This window comes from Clavelina lepadiformis, chromosome 9 (assembly GCF_947623445.1).
Source record: "Clavelina lepadiformis chromosome 9, kaClaLepa1.1, whole genome shotgun sequence".
Classification (NCBI taxonomy): Eukaryota; Metazoa; Chordata; class Ascidiacea; order Aplousobranchia; family Clavelinidae; genus Clavelina; species Clavelina lepadiformis.
Window position 1 is genome coordinate 3,239,614 of NC_135248.1, and position 12,082 is coordinate 3,251,695.

The 12,082-nt window shown below is 35.3% G+C and overlaps 1 protein-coding gene across 1 annotated transcript; it reads right to left on the reverse strand.

Moving 5' to 3' along the window:
- Window positions 1-5,340: 5,340 nt before the first annotated feature.
- Window positions 5,341-7,037, reverse strand: LOC143471174 (uncharacterized). The gene has a single exon (XM_076969559.1). It carries the CDS (start codon window positions 6,956-6,958, stop codon window positions 5,714-5,716), a length of 1,245 nt encoding a protein of 414 aa, XP_076825674.1. The 5' UTR covers window positions 6,959-7,037; the 3' UTR covers window positions 5,341-5,713.
- Window positions 7,038-12,082: the final 5,045 nt, after the last annotated feature.

Sequence of the window (12,082 nt, forward strand, 5' to 3'; positions counted from 1 at the left end):
TGGCCTCGATTTTGCTGTACAACAGTGATTCGTGTGTTCGTTGTCACGTATCTTTTCATTCGCTGAGTCAGGTCTCTGCCTTGTAGTAGCTGGGTTCGGTTTGCCCGTTGAAGGGCTTCCTCCCGTCTTAAAGCTTCGATGAATCGAAAGATGGAAGGATTATGTGTTTCCGTTGATCCCTGAAACGCATTGTGCCAACTCTCTAGCTGGTTGTTGGTTCGTGGCAGTCCCGCATCTTGTCTGGCTTTCACACTCCACATATGTACGGGAAACAATGGCTGTCGTCTGTCTCCCCGTCTGTTTCTTCGGCCCACGTAGTTGTCTTCGAAGTAATTTACGAGAGGCATTACTTCTGCTAGGTAGTCTGCCACCAATTCATCAAAGGCATCGCTCACTTCATCCACTGGTAGAAAGGCAAGAGCAAGGAGCATTTTAAGTGCCATCCGAATATTGTCGTCTTGCAATTTTTCAAACGACCTTAAAATTAATGTGACACGTCATAGTGTTGCCTTCCATTTATAAATGCCTCATTCGACTCAGCGACCTAGTTAAGTCGCTATCATAACAGTCGCTGTTTTAATGCGGTCGGCATTTAGACAATCGCTGTTTGGAATGTCGCTCACTTGATTACGTCGCTATTATGAAGTCGCCATTATGACAGTCGCTGTTTTGACAGTCGCTATCCTGCCTGGATGCCGTACCGAATAAGGCCCACCTAACACTTTTTTGAAAATAACTCAAGAACCATAAATGAGAATAGACTGAAAAATCGTATTCTATTAGTGAGGGTATATGACTACAACATATTAAAACCACAATACCTGACTATCCCCAAAAAATTTTTATAAAGAAATTAAAAATTCCAAAAAATGGGCCTTATTAGGAGCATAGGCTCCTAACAAGGCCCACCTATTTTGTGAGTATTTTGATTCAAAACATGGTAATAGACAACATATAACATTATTAGAAATTTCACATTTTAAGTTGTACAAATATTTAAAAAGATTCCACTAGACGCATCAAATTAACTGCAACAATTTGCCAACTGATGACTGGAACCACTCTTGAAGTCTGGACATAAAATAGCCAAGCATCTTGTATGGGCCTTATTAGGCGCATGTGGAATCCACGAAAAAAATGTCACATTTTATCATCAGAAAAATTTTAGCAAAAAAAAGTGGATTATCCTTTTCAATACTAAGTTGGTTGTTACATGAAAACTTCAGCCGGCTGACAACAGTTCATTTAATCGGCCAAATTCTCACTTACTTTTTTTCTAAATTAACAAAATCACCTTAACTGCAAATATGAAATTTTTGTTGTGCTCTAGCGAATCGGTTGATCACGTGACAAGGATGAAATCTGGTAAACCATCATGAATTTATATTAGTTTTTATGTAGGGAAAAAATATTTTATTAATTTGTACGGGTTTGCGAAATATGAGCAATGGGCTTTATTAGGGACCGGGCCTTATTCGGTACAGGTACCTTATAATTTTAACTTTGTAGTCTGTAGTTTGTTGTTTTTTGTTGCGTTGTGTATACCGGACATATCACTTCCCACGCATACACTAACCCATTTAGACTTTGGTCGTCTAGTCTGATACTTGAGAATAAGCTGAGAAACAAATTAAGAATTATCACCAAAGCTGAATATTAAACAATAGAAAACGATTACCCAAAGTAAAAAGCCAAAACCATAAATAAGAGAATGAATATATTTATAAATAAGTGCAATATTATTTAATAGTAGAAAACACTAAGCTCTGCTAATAAACTAAAAGTTAATTAGTCCAAATTAGGTTAGTTAGTTATTAGTGCAAATGGGATTGCAAATTAGACAAATATGAAATCATGATGTAAAAGATAAACGAAGAGTAAGCAAGTAGAAAACATCAACATAAAACAACACTAAGTAAAACCAAGAAAAAACAACAAATAATAACAACCCAAGAAAATAAATGGAAAATGATTAAACAGCTCTTGCTTAAATGTACGGATTATTTCACGTGACATCGTTGTTAATCTGTTTATTAGTTTGCCTTATTTTGTTATTGCTAATTTGCTACAGCAAATAAGTTCCAGCAAAAGCATGCAAATAGGCCTAATCATTTATTTCATTTTTATAGAAATGTTTGAATTTTTATTGCAGAAACCTGTAGCGCAAAACTTAACTTGTCTTAAAGATAACTCTCTGAAGCTTGTTATATTAATTGTTGAAAATGAAACATTTTCAAAGCACTGACAAAAATGTGACGTACAATATACCCATATCGCCAGGCATTTTAACCATCTAAAACTGTTAAAGTATAATTCATGCAACATCAGTAGTTTTGCTTACTTCTTGGTTAGATTTTCCGGAAGTAGAGATGCCGAATCGTTTCAGGTTTCGTGGACAATAAGATATTCGTTTAAAACATATAGGGGAGACTGGGGTTAGTTGGACAGCGTGGTTAGTTGAAAAATCGCAGTTTTAGTACTCCCTGAACATCTTTGTAAATCTTTACTGCCCCTTAGTGATTGATAACGATGTTATCTATTCGTCATGTTAATTTTATTGGTCTCAGAGCAGAAGTATAAGAGTGGCACACGTTTTTCTGTTTTTTACACTTTGAACTAAAATTCGAGCTTGTTGGTAAATATAGTGTAACATAGTGCTCTAGAGAGACTATTGAAAGTTCATTAGTCTATATTGACCGTAGGTGCCATGGTACCAGAAAAGGTAGAGGCAATTAAATTACCTGGTTTAGTGGCTACATAAAAAGTAAATTTTCTCTCCCATGTGCATACGGGGTTAGTTGGAAAATTTTGAATGGGGTTAGTTGGAATATGTAAAATCATATGAGTAAAAATTAATTTTATTAATGCTTGATGGAATTCATATTTTTTACTTATACAGCCTCGTACAGTTAAGTTGGAACTTGTTATTTGATACAGATCGATAAATAGCTACACTATTTAATTGAAAGTATGCGCGAGTATAAACGCAAAACTCAACGAGGATCTACGCGGATCAACGAAACGCTGTCAGCAGAAATTTGTCTTCCCTGTTGACTTGTTGGGCTACAATCCACGATAGATTGATTGACATTCAAAAAACAGACACTTTTGAATACTGTATATAACAAATAGATATATTTTCTAACTAACCCCGTGTGGTTTTCCAACAAACCGCGGCTTCGGTGTTAGTTGAAAAATGTGACTGATGTCTGAAAAAATAAAGTTTGTGCGTAAACCAGTAACAATTTCTGGTCAGTCTTTTGTAATAAGCTGTAGACCAGCGTAGTCATTATGCCAGACTAGATAAATGTTTCGAAGATCATTCTGAATTTTGGTGGTTTAAATTTTCCTAAAATTTTATCCAACTAACCCCGGTCTCACCTACAGTATAATCGTCTATAACGGCATTTATCTGGTATTGCAAAAATTTATTCTACACAAGTATACAGAGAATAAGTTATAAAGAAATAACATCTAAATTTATAGTACACCAAGAAAGTTTTTTATAATAATATGTACTAATTTGATAGTAATGCAACGGTCAATATAACGTTACACTCTAAAAACAATATATTTCATTGTCACGGGATTATTTGTACACATTTGTTTTATTAAGAAGCACTGCATTTTAATGTTATTATATAGTCCAATTTTTAAGGCACTGGTTTGCCGTGTAGTTTGTGATTGTGTAGTGATGTTTTACCGTTGTGGCACTTGCGACCCTTTTTATCGTTTTTAGGAAATTGTATTTGAAGATAAACGCACATGTTTTTCTTTGTTCCCTGTAACTCTGACTACTGACGAATCCTTTTTCTCGTTGATTGCCTTGTTTTCTGGAATGATGGTTTGATGACGAAGTGTTAAGTCAGTCTACATTTGGTTTTAATAAAGGAAAGACGTCTGTTTTTATTAAATTAAGGTTCAAGCTTGTTATATTAATTGTTAAAAATGAGAAAATTTTGACACGCTAAAAAATATGACGCCCATTATACCCATATCGCCAGCCATTTTAACCATACAAAACTGTTTTAAGTTTCAATCATGTACGATCAGCATTTTGCTTACTTCTTGGTTAGATTTTCTGGTAGTAGAGATGCTGAATCGTTTCGGGTTTTGTGGACAACAAAAGATTCCTTTAAAACTTATTCAGTATAATTCGTCTATGACGGCATCTCTCTGGTATTGCAAAGATTTACTGTACACAAGTACACTGAGAATATAAACAGAAACCACCAAGCCCAAGCGGTGGTGAATTTTTAATTTCTCATGAGAGTACAATCAAGCTGCATTACACAAAGTTTGTTGGTTTTGAGTGGCCCGTGAAAGCAGTAGAAAACGTACCTGGAAGAAGAAAATCTATAACACAGAGATTATACAAATTTACAGTACACCAAGAGAATGTTTTACTGTAAGATGTACTATATTAATAGTAATGCAACGTCATCAATAGTAATACAATATCCGTATGGTAATATCCGTAATTTTAATGAAAACAAAAGATAAAAAATTTGCCTGGACTGAGCAAAATGTGACGTTTTAAGCAACAATTGACGTTACATAGAAAACCGTTTTCGACGAATTCTACTGTTTTTCAAATCAAATGCAAAACTAGTTTTTCTACATAATTTTTCACTTAAATTATTTCTCCTTATATGTTTACGTTGCTCATAATACAATGCTTCTTGCGTTGCGTTTTCTGTTTAGGTTTCTGGCGATCCTCACTTTTAGCTTCGTAAGGAACGTTTTCACTATACTTGGATAACTACTTTCATTTGGCATCACTATATTTCTGTCGTATTGTTTTGCATATTGTGTCATCGAAGTATTTATTTATGAGTCGAAGTTTTATTTCAGTAGTTATTTTGTCTCCACTCTTTTAATTTGTTTAATCCTAGGTTTCTCCTCGCCCCACTTGTTTATGCCCCTTTGGTTGATAGTGATTTCGTGTTTCGCGGCATGATAATTGCCGAGCATATGGTGAGATTTTGTTTGAGACTGGTCATTCTAAACTTGACCGGCTGAGTGACAGTAGTTGTTTTATATTTTGTCTGAGAAATACGTATTTCAGTGAACCCCTAGCTAACTTTTATTTAGTTTATGTTTTGCTGCATTCCAATAAATAAAAGATCCGAACAGTTTGTGTGAGTCCCATAATAATTGCAGCCATAATAGAGACATCCCGGTTGGTGCGGCGACCATTATCTCTAGAACCTGGCAATAGCTGACAAACTTTTCTTTCACACAAACGTACATGTTCTGATCTTTGCTCGCTCTTCAGCAAATAAAAGATAGCAAGTAATAAACAAAACTCTTACGCAAGTTTATGACAGGTGCAACAGATCCATGAATGTGACTTTATTATGAAGAACACGTTCAATATGTATAAACATGAATAACATGATATAATGTTATGTTAAAATAACGTTAATATTGACAGACGTATAGCAATTATGGTCATCAAGCAAACTCCAAAAACCGTTTTAAACTCTGTTGTAAAATGCATGCGCTCGTAAATTTTATTTATTGTGGAAAAAAATGGTTGCAACTATTTGTGGGTCTGGCTGAAGTTAGACAAGAATGGAATTTGACAGAAAAAAAAACTATTTTTGAAATTAGTACGTTTAAAATAGTAGTACGTTCACTACTCATTTTTGCAGGATTTTGTCTATCTGTATCATATCATGCGGCTATACACTATACCAGTATACAATTATTAATTTGCTTTTTTAAGCGAGTGTATAAATTTAATATGATTTTTCAAAGCACTCGACTGCGCAAATGACTTACCACATGTTTTACAAACATAAGGTCGCTCACCCGTGTGTGTTCTGATGTGAACTTTTATACGACTAGGTAGAGCAGCTTTGTAATCGCAATATGGACAACTGTGAGGACACTCATCAGTATGCGTTCGAACATGAGCTGTTAAACCACTGGGAGTGCTGAACCGCTTCTCGCAAAATTGACAAGAATAATTTTTCTCCCCGGTGTGTATGGCAAGATGCATTTGTAGGTGAACCAATAGGCGAAATGATTTTGAGCAAATTTCACAAGTGTGAGGTTTCAAATCCGTGTGACTTTTTTCATGACGTTGTAGAAAGCTCGGCCAAGCAAAACTTTTACCACAAACTTTACACGAATGAGGTCGTTCACCTGAGTGAGTTTTCATATGACATTTCATAGAACTTCTTGCAGCAAATGCCTTGTCACAAATTTCACATGAATATGGTTTTTTACCAAAATGAACTAACATGTGAGTTTTAAATCGGGTATTTTGTTTGAAAGTTTTATCACAAAGCTTACACTTATATGAACGGACGAGCATATGACTTCTCATATGATTTTTCACCAAAGCTGATGACGCAAACAGCTTTCCACAAGTATCACAGGGATACTTTTTATCATTTGAGTGAGTGCTAATGTGATACTTCAAAGTGTGTTTGAACTTAAATGATTTTTCACAAACTTGACAAGTAAATGGCTTTTCTTCAGAATGACATTTCAAATGAATTTGCAAAGTACCTGATCGATTGAATGGTTTTTCACAAACTTGACAAGTAAATGGCTTGGCAGTAGAATGAAGTTTCAAATGATTTTGCAAAGTACCAGATTGAGTGAATGATTTCCCACACTGATCACATTTGAATGGTTTTTCCCCGGTGTGGATTCGAACATGAGGCATATAGTTATTCAACATGATATCTTTATCACAAAATTTACACTTGCAAAGACCGTCCTTGAAATGTGATCGAAAATGTTTATTCAATGCACGTTTTGATTCACATGTTTTGTTGCAAATCAGACACTGAAATGGTTTCTTCCTTGAATTGCTTTGATCTTCATTTACGATCCTTTTTGATATATTTTGATCTTTTCTAATTATGACGTCACTTGCTTGAAAGTCTTCTTGAAGAGAGGACAAAGTTTTCCTTGTTTGTTTGAGATGTACTTTCTCCATTTCTTTTGTTTAAGTTGTATTTTGACAATTTTACAACACGAAAATTACAGCTAGTTTGCTGTGATTGTGAAAAGTAAAGTTTAAGCACAAACGTATTAGCTGTAATTACAGTAATAATAAGCAGTAAAACATGTACTGTTGCTGAAATGACCAAACCTCCTATTTAAACCTTTATCTGTTTCTTTGCTTTATGGGCAGTTTCCAAGATTACCTGTCCCAGAACTTTGTCATGATTATGTAGTAAATAAAGTTTACAACATGCGTGAACATGTTATGCGTCGCTGATATTAAAGAAAAAAGTTTAGGTTATGATCTAAATATCTAGAGACGTACCTATCTGTCTATATAGACTTCATATTAAACATCAGACAATGGTTATTCCAAAAGTAACAAGCCTTTCATAGACATTTTAATTTATGTGTGACATCATTTAATCATTCTCTCGTCTCTCTACATTAACGTGTTTTCTAATTGGTTTATTGGTGTATCAAAATCAGCTGTTAAAAGTCACTTACCATACTGACCGATTACGTCATTCCACTTGTAATGAAAAGTGGGTATATGATACCTTAACTTGTAAGGTTTATCCACTTCACTACAATGTTTGCTTGTCAAGTTGTTTATTGCTGGTGATGATAGGCCTATATGAGTCTCATAAGGTCGTTGTCTGCTTCTCTCACCCGCATACTTAATTGTTCACCTTAACGAATTATTGTCCTATGAAGATAAAAACAAAGTTGTCTAACTTGATACTGAACTTCTTCAAATTGAAATCAACAACGGCTGCACAGGAATGACAACTGTATAATCTGATTATATTGAAGCTTCTTTCAACGATTACATTTAGACAAAATATTAGCACACCAACAGCATAAAGTCTTGCATCATGCGGCGTTGACTTATCGTACAGTATGCACTGAACGACTATGCATAATAATACACGCAGGATGACAGGCACGAGATCATGTTACGAGTTGAAACGGAAAACAGGAAGTCACGTGTCACGCAATACTACGCCTCGCAAAGCAGATATTCGAGACGAGAATTTCAAACTGTATTCGACCAGTATACTACAATATGCCCCCCATCATCACACACTCATGTCATCACCGGGTGCACAGCCTTTTATTTGAGTGTGAAATACAGTGCAGGTTTGTATTTAACGAAACCAGTTGTGCTACTGGGATATCTCTGACAACCAAACGCAGCCGTAGTACTTACGCTTGTTATTGCTGCCGTACATCAAGGGAACATTTATAAAGGTGAAATGTAGATCACTTCAATACTTACAGCGATTCTTATTTCCAAGTATAGATTAAACGTTGTGTATACCGCAGTAAAGAATTTCCATTACTGTTTCACAAGCGAGAATGCTTTGTATTGGGCTAGTTCTTTTACAAAATTACAGTACATACTAATCAAAACTTCCATCATTTTATATAATTCTTAACAAAATGGAAAGCGATACTCTGACCTCTAGCGAAAGAATTTGTAAGGGAAAGTGATGGAAATTTTGCTTGCTAGCTTATGGATGCGTCTTAAGTTTTTCATATACTTTAACTTTACACCGAGATGCTGTAGCGTAAAATGTAATCTAAAATGTACACATTGTACCTTTCCTTTCTATCTATGCTTTTGCGACATATTACTGGAAATGGCAGTTAATAAATCAGTTGCTATTTCAAATCATTGTTAACGTGAGTTGAAACTATAACCTTAAACAGGTCATACAATACGACTTAGACAAATCGACAAGATAACAGGTTACAAGTTCATTACTGAAGTGTATAAGATTTTGTTTCGCCCAACATGGTCCAAACATCTGATTAGTTTGTAAAACGTTAAACAAAAGGGCATGTTTGAAATGTCGGAATAAACCGTTTCACGGAAATATTTTCTCTATCCTAATTTTCTGTCCATGTTACTGTATAGACAGCTTACTTAATTGTTTCTGGGAACAACAGGAGGCGTGAAATAAATTTGACTGGATCTTTTTTTGAGAGGAAATGTCACCTAAGAAAAAAACACCGGGTCATGCCGGCGCAGCGGGGAATGGCAGGACACATTTTTATTAATCGAGTTTCTGTTGCCAGTTGTCATCATTACTTGCTTTGACATTTTGAGGAATAGTACAATGGCTTACAGTAAAATGAGTTGTGCTTCCTCATTACTGCATTTATCGACTAATAAAAGAATTGATGTTGACAACCAGTGATCGTGACGTAATGCGACTGAGACCTTCCATGTTTGCTTACAACGACATCAGCTTTCTAGTCACGTAATCTTTCCTTTCGTTTCATCACAGCCAGTCACTTCCAGACGTCTTCGTTTTGGGAGAAGTGGATTATACTCCACCACTTTGGCTTAATTACGCATTGATGGAAAGTTGGTGGGCTTTCTGCAACTAACGTATGTTTGGCCAAAGAGACAGTAAAGCATTAATTTTACGCCTTGCCTTGACAGGGCCGGGAATCGCATGCGAGACAAAAGGTCTGTCCAATTGGCCACTGCACAGACCACTCCAAGTATACTACAAAAAATAGTGAATAACTTTTACCACAATATACGGAACAAGGTGATGCACAAAAGTTGAAAATCGTTTAAAGTCAGTATACTGACTAATACCTGATGGTAGGTTTCACTGACGAAGTATGTACAAAAACTGCTGTTCACAGCAGTCAAATAATTGCGTGAAAAGCGGGTGTTTTAGATGCAAAGTACCGTAAAATAGCCCCACTGACTTTACCACGACACCGGCCGTTCTAATGTCACCCAGGATTGCTGATGTTATAAATAAAATACAAACAGACCTCAATATATCGAAAGTAAATGTGTACGGAGAACATTAAACCAACACGTTTGTCTTTTTTCTGATTCTATCGCAACTACATGGCAAGTGCGCAAAACTACGGTCAACGTTTCTAACTACCGTCAACTGACACAGTGCTCTTGCCAAGAGTTATCGATCAATGCAGCCCCGAATAAATCTCCTAGTAAAACGTGTTAAATTGAATATTTAACATAAACAATCCAGCTAGTGAAAATTTCATAAACGTTACTATTCTAACAAAGGCTTGAACGCTTTTAGTGTGGCGTATATGGCAGTACAGTTTTCTCACATCCACATTCCAATTTTTTGTTGTTATTTTGTTGCTACAATGATAAGTACTGGCATAAACGAACTCAAAACAACTAGAAGTTTACTAGTCAAAATACATATGATACTGACAAGAAAAAGTTATTTAAGTTAAGTTATAAACAGTTATTTAAGTTTTTAAGCCAGTGGTTTTTCAATTGTATACCGCTGCACGTTAGTGCGCAGTGTTGGTTTCAAAAGTAGGCCTACCTCTATTTACATTCAACTCTTTTAAACATGAGAATGCTTTCAAAGATGATATAAGCTACTGAAAGATATATCATAATAAGATACGGGCTCAATTAAGTAGCCTACAGCTCGGCCTTTGGCTATTTGCTAAAGTGGCACTAGTAAAATTAATGCTGTTATATAGCCTACATATAAAATAGATGAACGGGAAAATCTGGATCTTTTATAACAAAAGTGTTGATAACAATGGAGCTTCCTTATCGATTCCTATACTTGTATTGCATAATTGTTCTCATGTTATTTCAATTTGTTATTCTAAATTTGAAATACTGTCCACTTGCACTGTAAAGTATGAATTAACTGAAATAGAATTCTATCTGAACAAACCTAAACTGTACCATGAACGATGAGATATTGTATTTCCCAGGTGCAACCATAATATTGTCATAATATCAAAATTAATAAAGCTATGTTTGTGTTTTCACTTTTTTAAATTGGCAATGTCGTGTGAAAAACTTTGATTTTGTTATTAGGCCAAAAGGTATAAAAGTTAACCACTACCAGTTATACAGTTGTCATTAGACTGAAGTAAGCGCAAAATCGATAAAAAATACAACGGAATTACATTAGCTTTGACGTTAAAAATGAAACCGAATATTTAAGATAACGTTGAAAAACTGCTTGAAAATTCCATCATTGCTATAAACCTTTGGAAAAGGCGAATATGATTGTTGATGCAAGTAACAGGAAATCTATAAGTCGCACTGAGGTATCACTTTTTTAACTATCGTGTAACTTTGATTACACAAGCAATGAGACAGCGTCATGAAACAGTTTTGTTCTTTTTTCTGAAAAATCGGTATCGCGCCGAATCTAAAATGACTATTCGTCACACCTCTAATCTAAACAAATTGTTGAATTAATTCGTTGTAAACTTTGAATAAAAAGAACGCGCCGTTTTCAAAATTTTATTTGTCGAGAAATGAAAAAAAGACAACTTTGCTTGATCTTCTTTCTCTAATCTCTCTTGCTTTATTCTTTGATTTTCTTACCCGCGTTCTTAAACAGTTTTCCTGCCTGACATTTCCCCACGGTTTCAAAGTTGTGGTAGGAGAAATGTTATCGGAACGCATGACCTATAATTGTTGCTGTCATTTCGTTGGTATAAACTAGCGCAGGGGTCGGGAACCTTTTTGGCGAGGGAGCCATAAAAGCCACATATTGCTAATTTTTATTTCTGTTAGAGTCATATAATATTTTTCAACACTTAATGCAACTAACTTGTGCATTTTTAAGCAAAACCAACTATTTTAGACAACGGTAAATGTCTGAATTGACTCTTTAATAACATGCTAATTACTGTTAATGCGATTTCTGGTGCTGCATGGTACAGAAATTACAAAACTACAAATAACAGAAAAGTTTTATTCGTAACAATTGTGCTAAGAAATGCCAGCTTAGATTTATCTGCGAGCCAGATGCCGTCATCAAAAGAACCATATCTGGCTCGCGAGCCATAGGTTCCTGACCTCTGCTAGCGTATCGCCTGTTCCGTTTTCTGTTATTGCGTGCCACGTCATATCTGCAGTAGACTTGTTGATGGATATAGCTATTTGTTATTTTATGTCACGATTTATTTGAATTGGGTTCAACCACAGTTTTTTCAGTTCAACCACAGTTCAGCCGTCTTTCTGTCGTTTGTTCGTCGTGCTTGACAATACCAATTTTGTGTGAATAAGAATAACAAATGAAGTTTCAAGATTAAGCAAACAAAGTTAGCAAAGCGAATTGTGAACACT